Source organism: Meles meles, chromosome 13, assembly GCF_922984935.1.
Source record: "Meles meles chromosome 13, mMelMel3.1 paternal haplotype, whole genome shotgun sequence".
Classification (NCBI taxonomy): domain Eukaryota; kingdom Metazoa; phylum Chordata; class Mammalia; order Carnivora; family Mustelidae; genus Meles; species Meles meles.
The window spans coordinates 55,062,754-55,090,505 of NC_060078.1; the positions used below are offsets into that span (position 1 = coordinate 55,062,754).

At 43.7% G+C, this 27,752-nt stretch overlaps 1 protein-coding gene and 1 pseudogene across 1 annotated transcript in view; both read right to left on the reverse strand.

The window, feature by feature from the left end:
* Positions 1-11,149: 11,149 nt before the first annotated feature.
* Positions 11,150-11,614, reverse strand: LOC123955622 (annotated as a pseudogene).
* An 11,646-nt stretch (positions 11,615-23,260) lies between these two features.
* PDLIM1 (PDZ and LIM domain 1) overlaps positions 23,261-27,752 on the reverse strand; it is a 46,170-nt gene continuing 41,678 nt past the window's right edge. The window contains exons 6-7 of the mRNA XM_046026921.1: positions 24,146-24,263; positions 23,261-23,762 (exon numbers count right to left, since the gene is read on the reverse strand). Of these exons, the coding sequence (XP_045882877.1) occupies positions 23,576-23,762; positions 24,146-24,263 (305 nt within the window). The 3' untranslated portion in view covers positions 23,261-23,575. The remainder of the gene's footprint in view (positions 23,763-24,145; positions 24,264-27,752) is intronic.

Sequence of the window (27,752 nt, forward strand, 5' to 3'; positions counted from 1 at the left end):
AGCCTTTTGCATATGTCAGGAGTTCTGACACACTTAAACTGCCAAGGGGGATGCAGGATCAACAAACAGTAGATAGGAGATGGAGTCTATCAAATCAAGGGAAGAAATCACTCAAACAGTGGAAAGTCCCTTGGCTGTATATCACCTATCCTTCCCCCCACACATCCTTTTCCAGTGAGGGTCCTAGAATCAGAGTCTACATTGCGTGTTCTCAATTTGGTGAAGAAATATACTCTAGCATTCAATACTATGAATATTTGGAAGTGCCTATGAACTCAGATACAAACAAAACGTCAAGACTCAAAGATATTTGATGGGGAATCCTCTTACACTGTTGGTGGGAATGCGGCTGGGGCCACCACTTTGGAAAACAGTATGGAGGTTCCTCAGAAAGTTGAAAATAGGCTACTCTATGACCCAGTAACAGTACTGCCAGGTATTTACCCCAAAGATAAAAATGTAGTGATCTGAAAGGGCACATGCACCCCAGTGTTTATAGGAGCAATGTCCAAAATAGCCAAACTATGGGAAAAGCCCAGATGTCCATTGATAGATGAATGGATAAAGAAGATATGGATTATATATATATATATATATATATATATATATATATATATATATATACATATATATATATACACACACACACACAATAGAATACTACTCAGTCATCAAAAAATTGAAATCTTGCCACTTGCAATGACATGGATGGAACTAGAGGGTATTATGCTAAGTGAAATAAGTTAAACAGAGACAATTATCATATCTCACTCATATATGGGATTTAAGAAATAAACAGAGGATCACAGGGGAGGAAAGAAAAAAAAAACCAAGATGAAATCAGAGAGGGAGACAAACCATAAGAGAATCTTAATCACAGGAAACAAACTGAGGGTTGCTGAAGAGGAGGTAGGTGGGGGAATAGGGTAACTGGTGAAACACATTAAGGAGAGTATGTGATACAATGAGCACTGGATGTTATATAAGACTGATGAATCACTGACCTCTACCTCTGAAACCAATAATACATGACATGTTAATTAGCTGAATTTAAATTTAAAAATGGAAAAGATATTTGAGGAACTCCAACAAGGCATAAGAAACATTACACTTAAAAATCAGAACACTAACCCTGAAGAAGCTAACATCAAGAAAACAGAAAAAAATGTTAACATAAATTTAACATCAGAGATATAAAAACTGGGGTTCAGAGAGGTATTAATACTGTGGAGGAGGAAGGGGAGCCTAAGCTTGCCTCATTTCCCTCAAACACGAGGTACCAACATCAAATCATTTGGAAAAACTGGAAATTGATCAGAGGCTAAAGAAAACAATCTGCACAGTTGGAAGGAGAGAATGTGACAGATGCAAGGTTTATCTTTGTATTTTTTTTTTCTTTGACAGATAGAGATCACAAGTAGACAGAAAGATAGGCAGAGAGAGTGGGGGAAGCAGGCTCCCTGCTGAGCAGAGAGCCTGATGTGGGGCTTGATCCCAGGACCCTGGGATCATGACCTGAGCCAAAGGCAGAGGCTTTAACCCTCTGAGCCACCCAGGTGCCCCTGCAAGGCTTATCTTAACAAACAAACCAAAGCACACCTAGTTAAAGATCCAAACACTCCTCACTGCAAGCAAGGAGGAATTCTTTAGAGGACTGACCTTTGTGAAAGGGCATCCAAAGCATGACAGCAGACTGCACAGCATATACCAGAAAGACTTCCTGAATCTCCAGGCCCTGGACAGTGTATGACTCTTTCTTAATATAGTATTACTCTCAGGAGCGGGAAACATAAGTTTCCATAATTCAGAAAAGACAGAAACTTAGACATGATGACAAGACAGAGGAATTCTCCCCAAAAGAAAGTTCAAGAAAAAAATCTCAGCCAGGGGGTCACTCAAAACAGATATAAGCAATATATCTGAATAAGAATTTAGAACAACAGTCATAAGAATACTGGCTGCGCTTGAAAGATGCACAGAAGATGCCAGAGAAACCCTGGCTATAGAGATCAAAGACCTAAAAACTAGTCAGGCTGAAATAAAAAGTGCTTTGACTGAGGTGCAAAACTGACTGGATATAATCACAATGAGGATGGAAGAACCAGAGTATCAGCTAGGTGAAACAGAAGATAAACTTATGGAAAATAATGAAGCTGAAGAGAAGAGGAAACAAAAACTATGAGATCACAATATAGTCATAGGGAACTTAGGGATTCCACAGAGTGCAATAATATCCATGTAATAGGAATCCCAGAAGAAGAGCGGGATACGAGGCAAAAGGTTTATTTGAACAAATTATAGCTGAGAACTTCCTCAATCTGGGAAAGAAAGCAGGCATTCCAGTCCAAGAGGCACAGAGAACACCTCTCGAATTCAACGAAAGCAGGTCAACACAGAGCTGCCACGTGGCTCAGTCAGTTAAGCATCTGCCGTTGCCTCAGTCATGATCTCAGGGTCCTAGGTTGGAGCACCACATTGCAGGGAGTCTGCTTCTCCCTCTCACTGCTGCTCCTCCTCCCCTCCCCCAGCTTATGTTGTCTCTCTCAAATTAAAATAAAAAATCTTAAAAAAAACAACAGGTCAACACTGGGACATATCAGAGTGAAACTTGCAAAATACAAAGAAAAAGAGAATTCTGAAAGTAGCTAGGGACACAAAGTTCCTAGCTTTAACCTACAAGAGTAGGTTACCTTAATCTACAAGGGTAGACACATGAGGTTAGCACCAGATCTATCCACAGAAACCTGGAAGGTCAGAAAAAAGTGGTATGATATCTTCAATGTGCTAAATGAGAAAAATATGCAGTCAAGAACATTTTATCCAAAGAAGTTGTGGTGTGTGTATACACACACACACATACACAAACACACACACACACACACACACACACACACACAAACACTGGAATATTATGCAGCCATCATAAATTGAAATCTTGGGGCGCCTGGGGGGCTCAGTGGGTTAAAGCCTCTGCCTTCGGCTCAGGTCATGATCCTAGGATCCTGGGATTGAGCCCCACATTGGGCTCTCTGCTCAGCGGGGAGCCTGCTTCCTCTTCTCTCTCTCTGCCTACCTCTCCACCTACTTGTGATCTCTCAATGTGTCAAGTAAATAAAGAAAATCTTTAAAAAAAATTGAAATCTTGCCATTTTCAACAACATGAATGGAACTAGAGGGTATTAGCTAAGTGAAATAAGTCAATCAGAGAAAGGCAATTATCATATGATCTTACTCATACATGGAATCTGAGAAAAAAGGCAGAGGATCATAGGGAAGAGAGGAAAAAAAATGAAATAAGATGAAACCAGAGAGAGAGACAAACCATAAGAGACTCTTAATTATAGGAAACAAACTGAGGTTTCCTGGAGTAGCGGGTGGCAGGGAGGGATAGGCTGGCTGGGTGATGGACACTGGGGAGGGGATGTGCTGTGGTGAGCGCTGTGTATTGTGTAAGACCTGCACCTGTACCCATAATTGATTATTAACATTAATTATGTTAATAATTTAAAAAAACAAACAAGAACAAGAAAATTGCCTCAAGTTTCCATGAGGCACTGGCTCTGGAGATACTGAATATGAGGTTAAAATGAGGAGTTCTTTAATGTTGTCATCAGGCAGCTTATTTCCTGCCTTTCATAGGTCCCTTTGTACTTGCACATTTGAGGAAGGTGGGTGGGTGGTCTGTTTAATGTTTACTCTATCCATGTTAGAATCTTCTTTTCAAAAATTGCTTCACTTTTATCCCACTTTCCCTTTTTAAATCAGAATTGAACCTACATTTGCTGCATTGTGTAGCCTATGAAAATCACTCATCCTTTATAATGATGTTTCTATTGGAGTTCTGAACTTGGGGCTAGGAAGATTGGAACACAGATGCAATTCCTATGACTGTACCCATCACTTAATTTCCTATACCAATACTACAACATTAAAAGGGTTTATGCATTCATATATACATATATACATATATATATATATATACACACATATGTATATACATATATATATATATATATATACACATATGTGTGTATATATATATATGTGTGGGGGGGGTGTGTGTGTGTGTTTTCTATCCAGCAAGGCTATTACTCAGAACACGACAGATAAAGCGTTTTCAAGATAAGCAAAAACTAAAGGAATTCATGAACACTCAACCAGTCCTCCAAGAAATATTACAGGGACCATTTCAGTGGGAAAGAGAGACCAGATGCAATTCCTACGACTGTACCCATCACTTAATTTCCTATACCAATACTACAACATTAAAAGGTCTTATGCATGCATATATACATATATATATGTATAAATACACATATGTATGTATCCATATGTATGTGTGTGGGGTGTGTGTGTGTGTGTGTGTGTGTGTGTGTGTGTGTGTGTTTGGCTTTTTTTTCTATCCAGCAAAGTTATTATTCAGAATAGGACAGATAAAGCGTTTCCAAGATAAGCAAAAACTAAAGGAATTCGTGAACACTAAACCAGTCCTCCAAGAAATATTACGGGGACCATTTCAGTGGGAAAGAGAGACCAAAAGCAACGAAGACTAGAAAAAAAAAATAGAGATAATCTACAGGAACATCGATTTTACAGGTAATACAGTGGCACTAAATTCATACCAATCAATAATTACTCTGTAAATTGACTCAATGCTCCAATCAAAAGACATAGAATATCAAAATGGATAACAACAACAACAACAAACCCAAGACTCATCGATATGCTGCATATAAGAGACGCATTTTAGACCCAAAGACCTCCAGATTGAAAGTGAGGAGCTGGAAAACCATCTATCATGCTAATGGACATCGAAAGAAAGTGGGAGTAGTCATCCTTATATCAGAGAAACCAGATTTTATTTTTTTTTAATTTAAATTAAATTTAGTTAACATATAGTCTATTATTAGTTTCAGGGGTAGAATTTAGTGATTCATCAGTGTCAGGCAACACCCACTGCTCCTTACATCAGTGCCCTTGTTAATGCCCATCACCCAATTACTCCATCTCCCCCACAGACAAACTAGATTTTAAACCAAAGACTATAATAAGAGATGGGTACTATATCTATGCAGCAAGAGGATCGAACAATTGTAAATATTTATGTTCCCAACTTGATAGCTACCAAATGTATAAATCAATTAATAACAAACTTAAACTCATGGATAATAATGCAATAATAGCAGGGGAATTTAACACCTCACTCACAGCAATGGACAGGTCGTCTAAGCAGAAGGATCAACAAGGAAACGAAGGGTTTGAATGACACGCTGGACCAGGTGGACTTACCTGGTATATTCAGACCATTTCATCCTAAAGCAGCAGACTACACATTCTTTTTGAGTGCACAAGGAACATTTGTGACACACTGGGTCACAAATCAGGGCTCAACCAGTGCAAAAAGACTGAGATCGTACCAAGCATATTTTTGGACCACAAACCTATGAAACTTGAAGTCAACCACAAAGAATATGGCAAGACTACAAATATATGGAGGTTAAAGAACATCTCACTAGGGGAGCCTGGGTGGCATCTTACTAGGGGTGCCTGGTTAAGCATCTGCATTCGGCTCAGGTCATGATCTCTGGGTCCTGGAATGAAATTCCACAGCTGGCTCCCCGCTCAGCAGTGAGTCTGCTTCTCCTTCTACCTTTCCCCCCTGCTGTGCATGCTTTCTCTTTCAGATGAATAAATAAAACCTTAAAAAAAAGAACATTCTACTAAGGAATGAATGGGTTAACCAGGAAATTGAAGAAATAAAGAACTACACGGAAGCAAATGAAAATGAAAACATAACAGTCTAAAACCTTTGGGAATGGGGCGCCTGGGTGGCTCAGTGGGTTAAAGCCTCTGCCTTCGGCTCAGGTCACGATCCCAGCGTCCTGGGATCGAGCCCCACATCGTGTTCTCTGCTCAGCAGGGAGCCTGCTTCCTCCTCTCTCTCTCTGCCTGCCTCTCTGCCTACCTGAAATCTCTGTAGTCAAATAAATAAATAAAATCTTAAGAAAAAAAAAATAAAACCTTTGGGAAGCAGAAAAGGCAGTTGTAAGAGTGAAGTATATGACAATTCAGGCCTTCCTTGAGAAACAAGAAAAGTCTCAAATGGACACCCTAATTTTACACCTAAAGAAGCTGGGAAAAGAACAGCACATAAAGCCTAAAGCCAGCAGAATAAAGGAAGTAATTATGATTAGAGCAGAAATAATCGATAAAGAAATTTATAAAAAACAGTAGAGTAGATCAAGGAAACTAGGAATTAGTTCCTTGAAGATATAACAAAATTGATAACCCCTGCCAAACTTATCAAAAAGAAAAGAGAAAGGACCCAAATAAAGAAAATCATGAATGAAAGAGGAGAGATCACAACCAACACCAAAGAAATACAAACAATTATAGGAGAATATTATGAGCAATTACATGCCAACCAAATGGGCAAGCTGGAAGAAATGGACAAATTCCTAGAAACGTACATACTATTAAAACTGAAACAGGAAGAAATAGAAAATTTGAACAGATCCATAACCAGCAAAGAAATTGAATGAGTTTCAAAAATCTCCCCAAAAGGGGCACCTGGGTGGCTCAGCTGGTTGAGCGGCTGACACTTGGTTGTGGTCAGGTCATGATCTCAGAGGCCTGGGATCCAGCCCTGAGTCAGATTCTAAGCTCAGCAAGGAGCCTGCTTCAGGATTCTCTCTCTCTCCCTCTGACTCTCCTCCCCCTTGCTCACTATCTCTCTAAAATAAATAAACTTTTTAAAAACTAAAAAAAAAAATCTCTATCTCTCCAACAAATAAGAGTCCAGGGCTAGATGGCTTTCCAGGGGAATTCTATCAACCATTTAAGTCTTTTTTTTTTTGTTTAAGACTTTGTTGATTTGACAAAGACACAGTGAGAGAGGGAACACAGCAAGGGGACTGGGAGAGGGAGAAGCAGGATTCCTGCTAAGCAGGGAGCCCATCCATTGCGGGGCTCGATCCCACTTGAGCCAAAGGCAGACACTTAATGACTGAGGTGTCCCTCATTTGGTACCTCAGTCAATTATCTCAGTTTGGTAGAGGTGCCCCTCTACCAAACATTTAAAGAAGAATCAACACAACTGGAGGAGATTATGCTGAGTGAAATAAGTAAAGCAGTGAAAGTCAATTATTATATGGCTTCACTTACTTGTGGAACATAAGGAATAGCATGGAGGACATTCAGAGAGGAAAGGGAAAAATGAAGAGGGGGAATTGGAGGGGAAGATGAACCTTGAGAGACTGTGGATTCTGAGAAAAAAAAAAAACAGAAGGTTTTAGAGGGGAGAGGGTGGGAGGGATGAGTGAGCCTGGTAATGGGTATTAAGGAGGGCACATATTGTATGGAGCACTAGGTGTTATACGCAAACAATGAATCTTGGAAACTACATAAAAAATTAATGACATACTGTATGGTGACTGAACTAACATTAAAAAAAAAGAATACCTACTCTTCTGAAGCTGTTCTAAAAAAACAGGAATGGAAGGAAAACTTCCCAACTCATTCTATGAGGCCACCATTACCTTGAATCCAAAACCAAAGACCTCACTAAAAAGGAGAATTACAGACCAATAGCTCTGATAAACATGGATGCAAAAATTCTCAACAAGATACTAGCTAATGGAATCCAACAGTACATTAAAAGGATTTTCACCATGTTTGAGTGTGATTTTTTCTTGGGCTGCAGGGTGGTTCAATATCCACAAATCAATCAATGTGATACAACACATTAATAAAAGAAGGGATAAGAACCATATGATCCTCTCCATGGATGCAGAAAGAGCATTTGACAGAATACAGCATTCTTTCTTGATAAAAACCCTCAGGAATGTAGGGATAGAAGGAACATACCTCAACATCATAAAAGCCGATATAGAAGACCCTAATATCATCCTTAATGGGGAAAAACTGACAGTTTTCCCCTTAAAGTCAGGAACATGAACTCTCACCACTGTTGTTCGACATAGTGCTGGAAGTCCTAGCCTCAGCCATCCAAAAATAAAAAGAAAGAAAAGGCAACCAAGTTGGCAAGGAAGAAGTCAAACTTTGACTCTTTGCAGATGACATGGTACTCTATGTAGAAAACCCAAAAGACTCCACCAAAAATTGCTAGAACTGATACATGAATTCAGTAGTCACAGGATATAAAATCAACATACAGAAATCTGTTGCATTTCTATACACCAATAATGAAGCAGCAAAAAGAGAAATTAAGGAATCAATTCCATTATAATTGCACCAAGAATCATAAGATGCCTAGGAATAAACCTAGGCAAAAGATCTGTACACTGAAAACTAGGGAACACTTATGAAAGAAATTGAGGATGACAAAAGAAATGGGAAAAAAATTCCATGCTCCTGGATTGGAAGAACAAATATTATTAAAATGTCTATACTACCCAAGCAATCTACACATTCAATGCAGGCCCTATCAAAATAACATCAGCATTTTTCACAGAGCTAGAACAAACAATTCTAAAATTTGTAAGGGACCAGAAAAGACTGAACAGTGAAAGTAATGTTGAAAAAGAAAAGCAAAGCAGGGAGCATCACAATTCTGGAATTGAAGCTCTGTTACAAAGCTGGAATCATCAAGACAGTATGGTACCAGCACAAAACCAGACAAAGAGATCAATGGAACACAACAGAGGATCTAGAAATGGACCCTCAACTCTATGGTCAACTAATCTTTGACAAAGTAGAAAAGAATATCCAGGGGCGCCTGGGTGGCTCAGTGGGTTAAGCTGCTGCCTTCGGCTCAGGTCATGATCTCAGGGTCCTGGGATCGAGTCCCGCATAGGGCTCTCTGCTCAGCGGGGAGCCTGCTTCCCTCTCTCTCTCTCTGCCTGCCTCTCTATCTACTTATGATCTCTCTCTGTCAAATAAATAAATAAAATCTTAAAAAAAAAAAAAGAAAAGAATATCCAATGGAAAAAAGACAGTCTCTTCAACAAATGGTGTTGGGAAATTGAGACAGCCACATGCAGAAAAATGAAACTGGACCATTTCCTTACACCATTCACACACACACAAAAAATTAGGCTCAAAATGGATTAAAGACCTCAATGCGAAACAGGAATCCATCAAAATCCTAGAGGAGAACATAGCCAGCAAACCGCAACCTCGCCCCCAGCAACTTCTTACCAGACACATTTCCAAAGGTAAGGGAAATAAAGGTAAAAGTGAACTGTTGGGACCTTAGGAAGTTGAAAGGCTTTTGCACAAAGGAAACAGTTGACAAAATAAAGAGATAACCGACATATTGAATAGGAGAAAATACTTGCAAATGACATTATGAGATAAAGGGCTAGTATCCAAAATCTATAAAGAACTTATCAAACTCAACACCCAAAGAACAAATAATCCAATCAAGAAATGGGCAAAAGACAGGAACAGACATATCCCCAAAGAAGACAACCAAATGGCCAACAGGCACATGAAGAAATGCTCAATGTCTCTCGGCATCAGGGAAATACATATCTAAGCCACGATGAGATACTACCTCACACCAGTCAGAATGGTTAAAATTAACAAGTCAGGAAATGACAGATGGGGAGGATGTGGAGAAAGGAAAGCCCTCCTACACTGTTGGTGGGAATGCAGCTGAGGCAGCCACTCTGGAAAACAGTATGGGGCTCTTCAAGAAGTTGAAGATAGAGCTACCCTATCACCCAGTAAATGTACTACCAGGTATTTACCCCAAAGATACAAATGTAGTGATCCAAAGGGGTAAATGCACCCTAATGTTGATAGCAACAATGTCCACAATAGCCAAACTAAGGAAAAACCCAGATGTCCATTGACAGATGAATGGATAAAGAAGATGTGTTATGTATATACGCACACAATGGAATACTACTCAGTTATCAAAAAAATGAAATCTTGCGATTTGGAAAAACATGGATGGAACTGGAAGGTATTAAATTGACAGAAATAAGTCAGAGATAGACAATTATCATATGATCTTACTTATATGTGGAATTTAAGAAAAAAACAGAGGATCATAGGGGAAGAGAGAAAAAATAAAATAAGACAAAATCAGAGAGGGAGACTCTTAATCATAGGAAACAAACTGAGGGTTGCTGGAGGTGGATGGGTGGGATGATGGACGTAACTGAGTGATGGACATTAAGGAGGGCACTTGATGCAATGAGAACTGGCTATTATATAAGACTGATAAATCACTTACCTCTACATCCAAATCTAATAATACTATGTGTTAATTAACTGAATTTAAACTAAAAAAAATACAAAATAAAAAATAAATTTTAAAAAAAGGAAAAGAGATGGGGCGCCTGGGTGGCTCAGTGGGTTAAGCCTCTGCCTTTGGCTCAGATCATGATCTCAGAGTTCTGAGATCATGCCCCTCATTGGCTCTCTGCTCAGCAGGGAGTCTCCTTCCCTCTCTCTACCTACCTATTTGCCTATTAGTGATCTCTCGCTGTGTCAAATAAATAAATAAAAATCTTAAAAAAAAAAGGAAAAGAGGCTGTTTTTCCAGTAATGCAGGGAAAAGAAGTAACTATTAATAAATAGTTTCGGTGATAATTTTCTGAATATTCCTTTTGCAATAAGAGCTATGTATTTTCTCCCCAAAGCACCCCAAAACTAGCTAGAACAAACTAATTCCCCACTACCCTAATCTCTCTTCTTTCAGTCATACTGTGTGGGTGCTGAAGACCCTGGGCTCTGATCAGTGAATAGAACTGTCCCATTTAAGCTAGCAAACCCAGGCTGTGGAACTGAAAGCCCTACTCCAGCCCCCATAGCAGAGGCCACAGAGCTGGCATTGTTTCCACCGTCTCAGAAATAAGGAGCTGAAAGCTGACAGCACAAATGAAGCCCCAATATGGAGACAGAAGGAAGGTTCCTAGGCCCTACGTAGGCTGCAAGCTGGGGGCAGGAAAAGGGAACTTCTGAGTCATTCCATCTTTAGAAACAAAAGGGAAACTGGACCTTTTTCTGTTGCTATGGTTCTATAAGGCATTCTACTGCTACATAGCTCCGAGGGGATGTGCAAACACAAAAGGTCTAAAATAGTCAGGGAACGCTGCCCTGGCTGGAGAAGAGAGTAACAAATAGGCAGAAGGTCAGCAAATCATTTGTAGGAAGACAATGCTAGAACTTCAGCTCTTCACATGGCCACCAGCCCTACAGAGAACAACACAGTAAGAACCAGGACAACCGCTCCAGACTGGTACAGCTGGGGAATCTTGAGGCCTTTCCCTAGATCCCACATTAAGTGTCAGATTCCATTCCAGATGAGAGGAAGACAAGGGCAAACTTGACTGTAGATCAGTGACGGCCGCAGATATAGGAACTTTACACCTTCCAAATGAGACTCAAAGTTCCCAGGGACCAACAGGGCTGACAAGCCAAAAAGAGACCCCTGCACCCAGGGCCACAGCAGTACCATGGTGGCAAGCAGACATCACTGTGGGAAGAGCCACAGTGTAGACAGTGATACGGGGAGACAGAGGATGGTTTAAACAGTGTTCTTCTTCCTGAATCTGTCCATCTCTTCTTTGGCTGTGGTTCCCAAAGGGAGAGCATTTCTGACACAGAGCCAAGGATGAAGAAATGGCCAACATATCTCAACAAGAATGCAGCCAACCTGGGTTCTGGCCTGGATGGAAGTGGAACTTTTTGAGTCTAAATAATTGATAATGCAGTAGTAAAGCTTAAGGAGATTAAGTTATTTTTCATTTCAAAAAAGGGGCGGGACTAAAATTCTAGATGTTTCCAACCAAATAAGTAACATAATATAGAAGGAAGTGAGTTGTCAGCATTCTGAGTGCTGTGTCTTACTCTCATAGTCAAGATACATGTGGGTTTTTGATGACACAGGGGTCGGCTCCCACTTACCCTTGCGTTGTTCAAGGGTCAAAAACTGTAAAACTTATGTACTCTACACGGGATAATATTTCAACTAAATCACATTCTACAAACATCTGTTGAGAAATATGATGTACCTTGCCATCTCACTAGGACACTAAACAATTTGTTTAAATAGTGACTGAATCGACAAATTCAGTGGGTAAATAAAAAAGGGGAGTTCAGAAAAGTTTGTCCTTTTGCAATCCTTAGAACACTCCCCCTCCTTGTCCCTTGGCAGAGCATGAAGCCATGCGGGCTCATGCTGACAGGCTGCTCAGCTTGTGGGCCCAGATCAGGCCCTGTCTTGTCACCAGACGACACCACCATGTGCACCTGCATCCCCCTGGCCAAACCCTCATCACCGACCTTCACTGCAGTGTACGCACCTGCTAGGAGAGTGTGTAGCCCTGGGAGAGAGTAGGATGGTCTTTGCCAGGGGCTTGGGGGAAGAGGAAACAGGGAGTTGCTATTCAGTGGATGAAGAGTTTCGGCCATGTAGGATGAAAAGTTCTAGAGATGTGCCGTACAACATTGTGCCTACAGTTAACAAGACTGTATTGTGTGCACCTAAAAATTGTAGGGGAAAGATCTCATATTAAGTGTTCTAACCACAACCCAGGAAGGAGGGAAAGGAGGAAGCAAGAAGGGAGAAAGGGAGGGAGAAGGGAAGAAATTTGCCACAATCAAACGACCAGTTATAGAAACAAGGGCTGCATTTATCACGAACAACTACATTTTGTTATGAGTGAGTATTTGTGATCTTTGTTATAGGATATCGATGAGAAGAGTAAACATCACCCAAGGTTTTGACATCTTCTTTTGGCTAAAGGGTTAGTTTGTGTTTTTTAGTACTCAGGATAGTTGTATCATGTGAAACAGAAGTATAACTTTGTTTTTTATTTGGAGATTAAGTATGATTTAAGGGGATGCGTATGGGTGCCAAGTTTATAAGGGGTGGACTGTGAACTGTGATGGTTAATATTATGTACCAACTTGGCTAGGCTACAGCACCCATTATTTAATCAAATACTAATCTAAATGTTGCTGTAAAGGTGTTTTTGGAGACGTGGCTAACGTTGACAATCAGTTGACTTTAGGCTGACACACTGATTCACTCTGGACACATAAACTCCCAATGAAGTAAATACTCTAACAATTCCTTACCCTTAGCAGATGAAAACACGGAATTCCAGAGACTAACTGATATGACCATTATCACACGGCCCGTGAGCCCCAGAGTCAGGATTTGAACCGACAGACCGGCTCCAGGGTCTGAGCTCTAAACCACCACACTGTGCTGCCTCCAACTGAGGTAGGTCTACGTGAACTGATGTGAAACGGTCTCCAAGTTGTCCTAGTAATTCCAAAAGTGGGGTGCACATCAGGAAGTATACTGTGCTGACACGATCAAAAGCATCTAATTTAGTTTGATCACTATTCTCCCTGAATTTTATGAAGGCACAGCTGCACAGTCCGTTGCCTTCCAGGGAGGGTTCTACCTTCTGAAAACATTGACTCCAAACCCTTTATAGATGTTTGGATGTCTCTTTCTGGGAACTTTCAAGATTTAACCTAAGCAATCAAACGTTTTATGATTATTGGGCCTTGAGATAATTTTTCTTTCTTTTCTTTTTTAAAAAGACTTTATTTGAGAGAGAGAATGAGAGGCGGGAGGGTCAGAGGGAGAAGCAGACTCCCTGCTGAGCAGCGAGCACGCCGTGGAACTTGATCCTGGGACTCCCAGGATCAGACCTGAGCCAAAGGCAGTTTCTTTCTTTTTTTAAAGATTTTATTTATTTATTTGACAGTCAGAGATCACAAGTAGGCAGAGAGGCAGGCAGAGAGAGAGAGGAGGAAGCAGGCTGTCCGCAGAGCAGAGAGCCCGATGCGGGGCTCGATCCCAGAACCCTGGGATCATGACCTGAGCGGAAGGCAGAGGCTTTAACCCACTGAGCCACCCAGGAGCCCCAAAGGAAGTTTCTTAACCATGTGAACCATCTAGGCGCCCCGAGATCATTTTTCTTCCATTGTGCAAGAGATTTGTAGATCCTTTCCACTTAGATATCAGTATATGGAAGTCTCTTCTCTGGGGATATTTGGTTTCTTTAGGAATAAATCCTATAGTCTTTGTTACCTGGCTACTGACTTTTTTTTTTTTAAGATTTTTAAATTAATTTTAAGTAATCTCTACGCCCAACTTGGGGCTGGACCTCACAAACCCGAGATCAAGATCAGTATCTGAGTAAATATTTTTTATTTTGAGAAAATTTCTAAGTGAGCTCTATGTCCAGCATGGGGCTTAAACTCATGACCGCCAGATCAAAAGTCGCATAAGCCACTGACTGCGCCAGCCAGGCGCCACTAGATTGACTTCTTTTATTGGCTAATCCTTCCAAGGCCTTTCTTTGAAAACTGGTACTTGTTTTTCAGGTCCCTTAGAGTCATTTTAGTGTAGTTTCCGAAGGAGCAGATACAGATATGTATATCAACCTGTCTTACGTGACTAGTGTTCCCTCAAAGATGAACTTTTATAAAGAATTTACTTGTGTACTATTAAAATATTGACTCAGATAGGGTGTCTGGGTGCCGCAGTCAGTTGAGTGTCTGACCGGTGATCTCAGCTGAGGTCTTGGTCTCAGAGTCATGAGTTCAAGCCCCACATTGGGCTCTGTACTGGGTGTACAGCCCACTTTAAAAAAATTTGACTCAGATAGAGGGGGATGCCTGGTTGGTAGGGCATGAGCCTCTTGGTCTTGGGGTTGTGAGTTCAAGTCCCACACATAGAGCTGACTTAGAAATTGTTTGTTTTGAATAAAAATATTGACTCAGATATCCTCATTCTGTACTCACTACTTACTCACCACTTTTCTGGATAAAGCTTTCTCGGATAGTAAGTTTCCTTTAGCTACATCTTTTGTAACTCGTAGCAATTCCCTTCTCCTGAAGCTAACTTTGTAGAATGCTTCTCAGACTGAAAATCATCTGAGACCATTTCACACAAAACTCCAGAACTTCTTTCACTCTTCAGTAACAGAAAGTAGAGTATCCATTTTCCCACTTCCAACACTGGAACACTACTCTGGACATTTTCACTATGAAGAATGAATTATGAAAAAATGCACACTGATCCACAAAGTGGCCACCTCTTAAGAAAAAAAAAATCCACCTACGACGCTCACGCCAGCTGTGCCTCAAATACTGCTGTGAAGCTGGGATTCTGCACATCCTCCAGCGGATGATCCCATCTCCTGTCTGCGCTGCCCTCCAGTTTTCCCTAACATTTCCCCTTGGTGTTATTTCCTCTCTTCAGTCCTGCCAGGCAATTTAAACAGAAGACAGCCATGTGCACATCAATTTAAATAATCATGAAAATTGTTTAAGAAAAAAAATCAAGATGAGGACCATCCATGGCTTTCCAACTTCTATTAATTCTATTCTAATCTGTTCTAAAATCTACACACACACCCTTTTTTTTAAACCAAGTCTGTGGTCTTAGGATATTTTAACAGAAGAGTGAGTCTGTATCTCAGGATGGGGTCCCTTATTTCTATCTCAGAACCAGACAAGTCAGATATAATCATCAATGTGTTGTCATAGGTAAGGTTTTCAGCATTTAGCACTCCCTAAGTGTGTCTACAGATGACATTATTTGGGTTTTTAAGACATTTTTAAGATTTTACTTATTTGAAAGAAAGAGAGAGGGAGGGAGTGCGCACAAGCAGGGGGACTGGCAGAGGGAGAGGCAGGCTCCCCGCTGAGCCGGGAGCCCAATGCAGGGCTCAATCCCAGGACCCTGGGATCATGACTGAAGGCAGATGCTTTTTTTTTCTTTTTTAAGATTTTATTTATTTATTTGACAGAGAGAGATCTTAAGTAGGCGAGAGGCAGGCAGAGAGAGAGGAGGAAGCAGGCTCCCTGCTCAATGCAGGTCTTGATCCCAGGACCCTGGGATCATGACCTGAGCTGAAGGCAGAGGCTTTAACCCACTGAGCCACCAGGCACCCCTGAAGGCAGATGCTTAACTGACTGAACCACGTAGCTGCCCATAGATGCAATTATTGGACAAAATAATTGCCCGGCATATGGCCCAATATAGAGAAACAATGGTACAAGCTCCCCCTGGATATATCGATATCCTCTGTGTAAGTGCATTGGGAGATTCAGTGATTCTTATACCTGGCCTCTCAAAATTATGCTAGACTCAAAATAAAATAATGTTTTAGAACATTGAAGTTATATTTAAATATAATATTGGGAAAATATCTACTAGTAACTCAGATACCAGAGGACCTGGAGCCCTCTTTACCCTGGAAGTAATGGAGAGGTTTTATAGCATCCATGACACCCATCAAAATGTCTACAAAAAAGAAAGTGGTGAATACAAGTGAATTCTACCTAGAAAGAACTATGGCCTCCAAAAGGTTAAGAATCATTCATTAGGGGTAGAAAAAAGGGCAGATACTGGACAAAATTTGCTTCTTCCTACAGCTCCCTAAACCACATGCTTAACCACAAATCACTGAGCCTTGTCCAGACCACATGAAACTAGTGATTCAGACCAAATTCCACAGAAAATTATTTGAATGTCGCTCTGTCTGATCTTCTGGACTCTACCCATTTAGAGTCCTAAGTCCTGCCCACTAACCAATTTCTCCATTCCACCTGGTGTTATAGACTATGGTTGGTTAAGCAACTGTAATTTCAGAGGAAGAAATGTCCTTTGTTCTCTGGGACTACCACTCTTCCAAATGTTCTAGAATCTTCCCTCTTTCCTTTCAGTGGAAACGTTACACCCACACTTATGTCCTTATGTCTTTCTTCCCTTCCCATGCAATTTTTCCACTTGACCCAACCACCATTTAAATCCGTCACCCAAATCTTTTCCCACTTCTGTTTAACGTCTCAGAACATGTCCCATTACTGAAATTTTTCCCACCATCATCTCTGTCCTTCTAAACTGCTCTCTTCAGTTAGAATTCATCAACAAATCCTCTTAACCCATCCAAAGCCTGTCCAGGTATCCACATTCCTAACTAAATCTGATCTATTCCTTCTTTTTAATTTTGTTTTTTTTTTTGGTCTCCTTTGGCTTCTTTGGACCTGCCCAACTGATTATATTCCTAGGTCCATGAGAACACAAAAAGGGGGAAAATCTTCATGAAATTTTGTCCTCTATCATTAAACTTCTCTGCATTTCCATGGCTATAATGATTATCTAGACTCTCAGATGCTAGGTCTAGAAATCAGAGCTCTCCAGGAGGGAACCACCACCTCACTGGATTCCCAAACACTTCAGGAAACTCCCATATAATTTCCCTCAACTATCACCTGCAATCACATCCTTGTTCTTGCTCAAATTTCCATCTAATCAAATTAAAAATTTATAACTCAGTACTCAGATCACTCCATAAATACCGAACTCCAATTCCATACCAGTCCAAAGCCCAACTTCATTTTTTAAAAGAGTGTATTTATTTATTTGAGAGAGAGAGAGAGCGCGCACAAGCAGGGAAGAAAGGAAAAATCAGGGAGCCCGACGCGGGGCTGCTCGATCCCAGGACCTTGGGATTATGACCTGAGCAGAACGCTGACACTTAACTGACTGAACCACCCAGGTGCTCCTAAAGCCTTATTTTACTAAACCATTTAAAACCTTCTGCTCCCTCTACCCAGTCTCCTTGCCAATCCACTTGTCCAGAGTTGGACATGTCTTCGCCCCATCTGAAATTCCCTTCCTCATCCTTCATGGCTTGTGTATGTCATCCCTTTTTTTTATTTAAGACTTATTTATTTATTTTGGGGGTGGGAAGAAGGGGCAGAGGGAAAAGGAAAGAGAATCCCGAGCTGAGCACAGAGCCTCACGTGGGGCTCAATCTCATGACACTGAGATCATAACCTGAGCCGAAACCAAGAGTCCGACATGTAACCAACTGCACCACCCAGACACCCCTCTGCCACTTCTTTTAAGTACAGTATGATCCCCTATTTCAATCGTCAACTACAGCTTCACTTTAAAGCATGGTATTTTGTATGTGCTGCTCTTTAAAAATTATAATGATTTCATCCAATATGTAAGATTATGTATATTCTGCCTTTCTTCAGTTACCCCTTCCCCACTTACCAAACAGGGACCATGTTTTATCACTTGCTACAGGACTGAAAGACCCTGTGATGCTTAGTGTAGGTCCCTGCTGCTGCAAGTGCTTCTCTAGTAGCGTTTGCCCACTCACCTCAGTACCACCAGAAGGAACAAAATGATGCATCTCGTACGCCGACTCACATTTGTCCTGCTCCATTTTGACCAGAGAGAGTCAAAGAGGTTCCAGCGATTGTTAGTGTTCGTGAATTCTTGGTATTCCCTTACTTTCTCCAAAACAAAACTATTTAAATCAGCGTATGGACAGGGCGCCTGGGTGGCTCAGTGGGTTAAGCCTCTGCCTTCGGCTCAGGTCATGATCTCAGGGTCCTGGGATCGAGCCCCACATCGGGCTCTCTGCTTAGTGGGGAGCCTGCTCCCCCCCTTTCTCTGCCTGCCTCTCTGCCTACTTGTGATCTCTCTCTTTCTGTCAATAAATAAATAAAATCTTTTAAAAATCAGCAGTACTGTTAAATAACATGTTAGGGATTTCCTAAATAGAATGGATAGGACAGGGGAAGATATGGTAAGCTAAATGGAGGAAGCCTTGTCTATACAATTAAAACAATAACAACAACAACAAACTTACTAAGTACACTTATACCTAGCCAAGTCCTGCACGAGGCTTTGGGATCATAAAAATTACTGGTCCCTACATTGGAGGTGAAACTTCTACCACACATGTAAAATAATTCTCTATACTGAACTCAGAGAGAGATGGAGGGGAAAACCTGACCACAGTTAGAGACAGCAATCAGTCCTTACACTCATATATCATTTTGGTGTTTAGAATCAATTCGCAATTGATTTTTTAAGACTACAATAAATTATATATTGAAAATATGCCTCAATAAAAGTGGCTACATAAAAAGATTTTCAGACATTATTCAGATTCAGCAGATTTTGACATGATTCAGACATCAGCACCCACACTCATTACGACTAAAATAAACTTCGTGCCGAAGGAAAATGATCCCAGATGGCAGCATGGATCTGTAGGAAGGAATGAAGCCCACTGGAAAGGGCCATGTCTCGGAATTATTTACATAAAATTGTTTACAATGTCAAAGACTAGTTTTTAAATCTCCTTTAAAGACTACTGTTGGGTTTAAACATAGGTAGAAATAAAATTATGACAGCAATACAAAAGATGGGAGGCAGGAAATGGAAGTATGCTACCGTAAAGTTTCTAGACCATGCTTGATATAGTACAATATTACTTGAACATGGACTACATTAAGTTGAAAATGTAAGTTATAAACCACTGAAAAACAACAGGAAAAAAACAGAGCTAATAAAAAATTGAGATCATACGGACCCATAAAAAATAAACAATTGATCCAAAAGGATGCAGGTTATTTTCTTTAAGATTTTATTTATTTATTTGAGAGATAGACAGATAGAATGCACAAGCAGGGGGACTGCCAGAGGAAGAGGGGGAAGCAGGCTCCTCACAGAGCAGGGAGCCCCACATAGGCTCGATCCCAGGACCCTGAGATCATGACCCAAGCTGAGGGCAGACACCCACCTGACTGAGCCACCCAGGTGCCCCTAGGATACAGGCTAAGCAAGAAAACAACAAAAATGACTCCAAGAAAATCAGCAGCAAGATGAGAGACATTTATCCAAATGACATAAAAAATTAAATGGAATAAAAATGGTCGAAACTCAAAAGTAGAGATTGTCAGGATGAATGAAAAGGCAAGACTCAATCAAACAAACGTTTCCTACAGAAAACCAATTCTAAATATAAAGACACAGAAAAATTAAAAAGATGTAATATGCAAACACTGATCAAAGAAAGCTGGGATGGCTATTTTAATATCAAAGTAGATTTCAGAACAGGGACTACTACCAGAAATAAAGATGTTCATTTCATAATCACAAAGGAGTTAACCTCATTACGAAAGAATCTTCAATGTACATATACCTAAAACAGAGTGTTAGAAGATATAAAACAAAACTGACAGAACTGAAAGACCAAGACAAATTCATGATTATAGCAAGGATTTCAAGTGTCCATTCTCAGTAAATGATTGGATAAGCAGACAGAAAATCAGTAGGAAGACCGAAGATTTGAGCCTATCAACCAACTTGACTCGATTAATTTTGTGTATAAAACACTCCACCCTAAATAGGAGAATACATATATCCTCTTCAAGTACATATAGAACATTCACCAGTACAGTCATGATCTAGGCCACAAAAGGATTTTTTTTTTTTAAGATTTTATTTATTTATTTGACAGATAGAGATCACAAGTAGGCAGCGAGGCAGGCAGAGAGAGGGGGAAGCAGGCTCCCCGCTGAGCAGAGAGCCCAATGCGGGGCTCAATCCCAGGACCCTGGGATCATGACCTGAGCTGAAGGCAGAGGCTTTAACCCACTGAGCCACCCAGGCGCCCCAAAGATTTATTTTAAAAAGATTTTATTTATTTATTGACAGAGATCGCAAGTAGGCAGAGAGGCAAGCAGAGAGAGAGAGGGAAGCAGGCTCCCTGCTGAGCAGAGAGGTGATGTGGGGCTTGATCCCAGGACCCTGGGATCATGACCCGAGCCGAAGGCAGAGGCTTAACCTACTGAGCCACCCGGGTGCCCCATAGGCTACAAAAGGATTTAATTCCAATTCACAGTGGAATTGAACTAGATATCAGTAATAGAAAGATAGCTGGAAAACGACCAAATATTTAGATACTAAATATTAGATACTAATTAATATTCCAGGGGTCAGAGAAGAAATCAAGAGAAACTGGAAAGCTATTTTGAAATGAATGAAAATGAAAACACAGCATAACAAATTCGTGGCATGTGGCCAGAGGAGTGCTTACAGAGAAATATATACCATAAACACTTGTATTAGAAAAGAAAAAAGTGGGACATCTGGGTGGCTCAGTCAGTTAAAGCAGCTGCCTTCGGCTCAGGTCATGATCCCAGAGTCCTGGGATGGAGTCCCACATCAGGCTTCTCGCTTAGCAGGGGAGCCTGCTTCTCCCTCTCCCTCTGCCACTTCCCCTGCTTGCGTGCTTCCATCTCTCTCTCTCTGCCTGCCCCTCTGCCTGCTTGTGCATTCTCTCTGACAAATAAATAAAATTAAAATTAAAAGAAAGCATTCAGGTCATGCCCAAGGGACTGGGGACACCAGACCACACCTGCCACATTTTCTCCTGCCATTCTGAGCTCCCAGCTTGTAACAACAGGGCTGGCAGAGCTAAGAGGTCTACTGCTGTAGGGGCCCATTATTGGGGGAGAAGCTCTTCGCTGTCTGGTCAAGGAGGAGATAAGAAGGAAGGCAGCCCAAGTCAGTCTGTTCTATGTTAAAAATCTACCTCAAATCCAGTGACTTCTCCCCAGTCCCACCTCTACCACCCTCTGCCAGCCTCTCCGTTTCTTACCTGGACCAGTGCGGTAGTGCTACCTGGTCTGTGTCCACTCTTGCCCATGATGCTAAGTTTCTGACATGGAATAAAAATCAGTTTAGGGTACGTCCCCATGGAAAAAACCCTCCAAATAAATTCCATCTCAGAGAGAAAAAAAAATCCAAACTTTCTGTCATGGTTCACAAATTGGTTTTCCCAGGAAGCAAACAGTGACGTGGGGCTAGTGAGGGGAAAGTTCAGGACAGGTGCCCTTGGGACCGTAAGGGTCAGGGAGGGAGTAAAGCAGAATTGGGCAGGTGGGAGTGTGGGGGAGGGGGTTGGCTGAGCCATGCAGCTTTAATGGAGGCCTCCGCTGACCCCTACAAAGCTGTCCAGGCCTAGGGCGGGGGCAGGCCCAGATAGGCCTGTCTCCCCAGACACCGGACCACCTAGGAGAGCGGCAAGGCGGCAGCTCTCTTCAGCTGAGACGCTCTGGAAGAGGCTTGACGGATGGGGCCCTCCACTGGCAACTCTCCCAGCAGCTCGGGGGCCAAGTCCTTGGGCTGTGAGGGGTATCTAAGTGACGAAGCAGGTGTCAACGTTGGGGGAATCTTCACGTGATTTCTGAAGGCAGCCCAACCCAGATCCTGGTGGGCAGGCTCTTCCTCTGGGAAGCTGAGAAGAGGAAGGTCACTGGGATAAACCACGGCCCCTGCACCCGATTGGGAACTCAGGCTCATCATCTCCAGTCTCTACCACACTCTGGATTTCCCTCACCCTCACCCAGCGCCTCTGTGCAGGCTTCCCTGATGCTATGACCCAGAGCCACATCCCTGCAGGTCCTTAACCACTGGTCTCATGTCTCTTCTATGTTAAAAATCTACCTCAAGTCCAGTGACTTCTCCCCAGTCCCACCCCTACCACCCTGTGCCAGCCTCTCCGTTTCTTACGTGGACCAGTGTGGTAGTCCTACCTGGTCTGTGTCCACTCTTGCCCATGATGCTAAGTTTCTGACATAGAATAAAAATCAGTCATTTGAATGGGTTAGTCAGTTTAGGGTATGTCCCCATGAAAAAAACCCTCCAAATCAATTCCATCTGAGAGAAAAAAAAAAAAAAAATCCAAAGTTTCTGTCATGGTTCACAAATTGGTTTTCCCAGGAAAACCGTCCCCGAACTTGTCTATTTGCTGTCAAAATTCCACAAGGGACTACCAAGAAGTATCTGAGTTTCGCACCGAGGTGATACCCATCCTGAGTTTGCTTCCCTTCACAGAGCAGAGCGGCTGCAGTGGCGGCAAACAGCCTGGAGAGGGACCCATCAGGGAATGTTCCAAGGCCAACTGGTAAAGCCCTCCATCTCTTGTTTGGGAACCATTCACCTCCTCAGGTGAGTCCCAGAACAGCCAGAGAGAAAAGATGACATCATTTTATTACAACAATAACGAGGTTGGGGAGCCTGGGTGGCTCAGTTGGTTAAGCCTCTGCCTTTGGCTCAGGTCATGATCCCAAGGTCCTGGGATGGAGCCCTGCATCAGGCTCCCTGCTCAGCGGGGAACTTGCTTCTCTCTCTCCCCCTCTGCCTGCCACTCTGCTTACTTGCGCGCTCTGTCAAATAAATAAATAAAATCTTTAAAAAAAAAAACAAAACAATAATGATGCTGATCTTATATTAGCATCAGAGAAACAGAATCTGGAGAAAGCTTCAAAGAAAGGTGAGACTATGGCCCATTCAGATGTCAATCGTCTCACCCCTGGAGAAGACCTGCCAATCTCAGTGAAGTGGGGAACCCAAAAGACGGCAAGATGAGATCAGAAATCTCATCTGGCTTGAGCCAGGAACGAGGACGCATGGTGGAATGAGAGACACCACACTGCCTTGGAGTCTATAAATTTATTGAGTAGACATGAACTCAGTGTCAGACATATTCAATTCAGTTTGGTTCCAATGTGGCTGATGTCCAACTGCAGCAGAGGCGGACTGAGGTAAAGAGAAGACCCGGGGATGCTGGCAAAAAGGGGACACGGAACCAAACAATCCTCTGTTAATGTAAAAGCAGGCGTCGTGCAGCCAGTGAGTCAGTTAGCAGAGGCGGAGAGATGTGGTGTTTAATGAGCAGAGATAAAACCAGAGTCAGCGAGAACCTTCGGGAGAGGAGAGGGCCAGAGTACGGAGAGGAGGAGACCTGCCGGATCACTTGGGGAACACAGTGACCACGTCGTAGCCCTCAGGGGGTGTGACCCGCTCCCGGGCGTGCTTTTCACAGTAGATTTGGTCCTCCACGAAGAAGTGGCCCTTCTGTTTCAGGTTGGTGCCACAGTCAGCGCACATGTAACACTCAGGGTGACGGTGGCGGTCCCGCAGCTTCACAAACACGCCGCTGCAGGAGGGAGGCAGGAAAGAGCTCCATAAGTGACAAGCCCCTGAAGGAGGCCCTTCCACGAGGCCTATCAAAGGGCGGATCAGGGCCTCATAAAGCCGCCACTCATTCCTGGGCTCCTCACACATTACTCGTGAAGCCCTCCCTCTTCAACCGGGCGGCCCTCTCTCTGCTTGGACGTTAGTCACACCCTACGGGTTCCGTGGCCAAGGAGAACCTTCACACCTGGCTCTGGACATAAAGGCCTACGTAGTCTCTCTGCTCTATTTTCCAGGCAGGAATTCTTCCCCATTGCACCCAAAATGGGCACCATCTGGCACTTTCCACAGCGCGGTTTATCCCACCTGTGGGGCCTCCGACACGGGGGAGAGGCGGATACTCACATGATGCCGGTGCCACATTTGTCACACATGGGCAACTTCTGGGCATTTCCAATCGACGCTGCCACTTTGGTGACCGGAGCCTTGACGCTTCTGAAACCTGAGGGCTTGCTGGGATCCCCTATAATGAGGAAAACACTTGGGTTGGCCAGGAAGGGTGGGGTTGCCGAAGTTTCATTTAGCTTTTGCAGAGTCACTTATACATATGTTCCAGCAAGTTCCTGGAATGAAACAGACCTGACTCCACTGTGTGATCCTGAGAAGTTCCTTAACCTTTCTGGTCCTCAGTTTCCTTTTCCATATGACAGGAGCATATTTTCCCCTTCACCATGGTACAAAAAGATTAAAAAGTACACACAGAGCCCTCCCACAGTACCTGACATCTAGTTAGCCCTCACAACACAAACTGCATTTCATCCGATTAGATGCGCGCACACGCGGATATGGGCACTTCACAGCGACTTCTGCAGGTGCAGCAAAGACGGTATCTGATCGTTAAAAGGCAGTATGCTCAGATGCTGGAAGCAGCCCACGTCACAAGAAGTACAAAGCCGTTACAGCAGAGCATCTACAGGCAGCCCGACAAAACCCACCTACCCCAGAGCAGAGCAGAGCAGAGCAACGCGTCCAGTCCTGCCGGGTGAGCAGCCACGCGGCCCAGCACAGCTTCCAAGCCCTCTACCAGGGGCGCCCAGCAGCAGCAAGCCATCAGCGTCTGGCCGTCTCGTTGTCAGCTGTGACCGGACTGCAAAGCCCTGCAGCACCAGGACTGTTTTCCATGCTTTGCGACATCCCACAGAGCCTTGCACGGGGCTGAGCATACACCAGAGGCTCCACAGACGCGCAGAAAGGAGGGCGAAATGCCCCAACGAAGGCTTAACCGTTGCCTGGCACGCTGTGGCCAAGAAGCCAGGGAGGTCTCTACACCACTGGTTCTGAACAGGCAGCGGAGCGTGGGCCAGGCACCAGGAGAGAGCCCCTAAAATCCACAGGCCAGGCTTGTCCCCAGAGCTGCTGAAGGAGCATCTCCAGACGCCAGGGCCCCAGGAGATCCAACTCTATGTCCCCGGTTAAAACCCACTTCTTGAGACTGAAGCAGTGGTTCTCAGACTATACTGTGCACAGAATGATGTGGGCGGCTGGCGCCCGTGCAGCTCACTGGGCCTCACCCCCAGAGTTTCTGCTTCAGCAGGCCTGGGGCGGGGCCTGTGAGGTTGCATTTCTAGTAAGTTCTCAGGTGCTGCTGAGGCGACTGGTCCAGGAACCACCCTCTGAGAACCACTGGCCAAAAGCAAGAGAACAGTTTCCCGTGTGAGGTGAAGGGATGAGGAGAGTCATCCTGTTACCACAGCCAGGCGGGGCAATCCTGGGGATGACAAACGAGGATCCTGGTCCTCACATCTGTTTGGAAAATGGGTCCCCATAACCTTGACAGGTGCTTCTGAACCAAAACTTGAGATGAATCCAAGTAAGGGGCATCTATAATTGCTAGGATGGTGGACTGTGTATTTTGCCCACAATTACGTGTCCCCTCCCTCCCCGGCCATGCATCTCAGTAGGTCAGTGATTCTCTACTGGGGATGATTCTGTCCCCAGGGGAAGAGTCTGGGTTGTCACAACTGGAGAGCAGTGCTTCTGGCCTCACCTGGGTGGAGGCCAGGGATGCTGCTAAATGTCCTAAAATGTGCAGAACAGCCCCACCACATGGACTTCTCTGGCCCCAAATGTCTACAGCACCAAGCTGAGAAACCCTAGTCTTGGTGGAGCATACACCCCAGGCCACGGACTTTGGGTTTGGCCCTAGGACTTGCTTTGGCCCATGGAATGGGAGCGGACGTGAGCCCCATTCTGGCAGAAGCATGAGGTACACCTGTGTGGTTTGGTCCTGTCCCCATGGAGCTCCAACCTCTGCCTCAGCAACCAGGCCCCGAGAGTGGCACCTCCCTGTGCTGGGCTCCTGGCAGGGGGAGACTCACAGAGCCAGGCCCAGCCCTGCCACAGAGGGCTGACCCGTAGCCCTCACGGAAGGCGAACAAAAGCGCACTCTGCCTCGTACTGTGGGCGAATGCTGGGGGACAGCCAGCCGGGGAGATGTGGGTGCCTGATGGAGAACAGTAAGGGGGAATATTTAAAAGCAGCCTGTTTTAAAGTCCCTACCACGGGGTGTGGACAGCGTGGTCTCTCAGGGTTCCCCTGTCAGGGCAGGGACCCTTCTGCACTAGGGAACTGATGGACACAGATGTCCAGCCGGCGGCTTTGGTCAGCCCAAGTCCAAGTCCCTTTTTGCCTCCCCAAACCTTCCTTGGCCCCAGTCCCAACTTTTTTTTTTTTGCATTAACTGTGATTTTAAAAAACACAGCATTGAAGTGTCATTTTTGTCTTAACTATTGAGTTTTTGGGTGCCCCCTTAAATTCTGTACACAAGGCAAATGCCTCCCTCCTGTCACCCTAATCCTGGCTCCCTCCAGAGATCTCAGAAGGGCCTGGGTGGCCAGCTTCACACCTCTAACATCCCCAACAGGCTCCCTCCTCATGTGCGGGCTCCTGCTCCTGGAGCCATCAGGGCAGCCCGCCCGGAGAAGGAAATGCAGCAACTTGGTGGCGTCTCTGCCTACGCAGACTACCCAGACGGCTGGGAAGGGAAACCGGCTGCCCCGGGGAACCAGCAAGGTGAGGCGGTGGTCTCAGGTGATGGGGCTGTTTTTCACATAATTCATTCGACCAGCAGAAAATTTACCAGGAATGGGTTGCGCTGGCAAGAGGGCAGGAGAGAAGGAAGGAGAATATGAAAGCCGCACTTGGTAGGAGAATCCACATTCCCTCTCCAAATAAAGAGAAGTGACTGGATGAAACCAGGCCTGGGGCCAGGGCGGGGGTCATTCAGTTGGCTCAGTCAGTAGAGACTGTTGATCTCAATGTCATGAGTTCAAACCCCAGGCTGAGCACAGACATGATTTTTTAAAAAGGAGAGAAAGAGAGAGAGAGAGAAACGGCACAGCATGGGAAGGGGGCCGCTGTGTGCAGGGCCAAGCAGGCACAGTGTCCAGCCCTGCAGCGCCACCTGCTGGCCCCATTTTCTTCTCTCACTTACAGCCAACACCGCAAACTCAAAGAAATGTCATTCTCCCCTTCTCAACAAGCCTACAGTAAAAACATTAGCACCCTTTAGACTCTGGGAAGCTATAAAAATTTCCAATTTTCTCTTTTTCTAGTGAAACTTGTATATCAGAGCTTTCTGGGGAAAGAAGTGAAAATGGGTTCAGTAAAGCACAGCTATTTTTCTACCCACTTTACTGCTCAATAACCTTCCAGGGCTCCACATTACTAAAAGAACCAAATTCATGGTCCTCCGTGATCTGACTCCAGACCACGTGGGGATTCTCCTGCAACCCTGGACACCCTGATACTTCCTGAGCAAGTCTCCAGCTTTCTCATCTCAGAGCCCCCAGCACCCGCTGTGTTTTCTCAGTCCTTGATGCCTCCTTCCGAGTCTCCTCTCATTAAAATCCCCCTTAAATGGCCAGATGGATGATAAACAAGATGGGCTATAGACACACTGTACAACATTCAGCCTTAAAAAGGAAGGAGATGCCGACACCTGCCACAATAC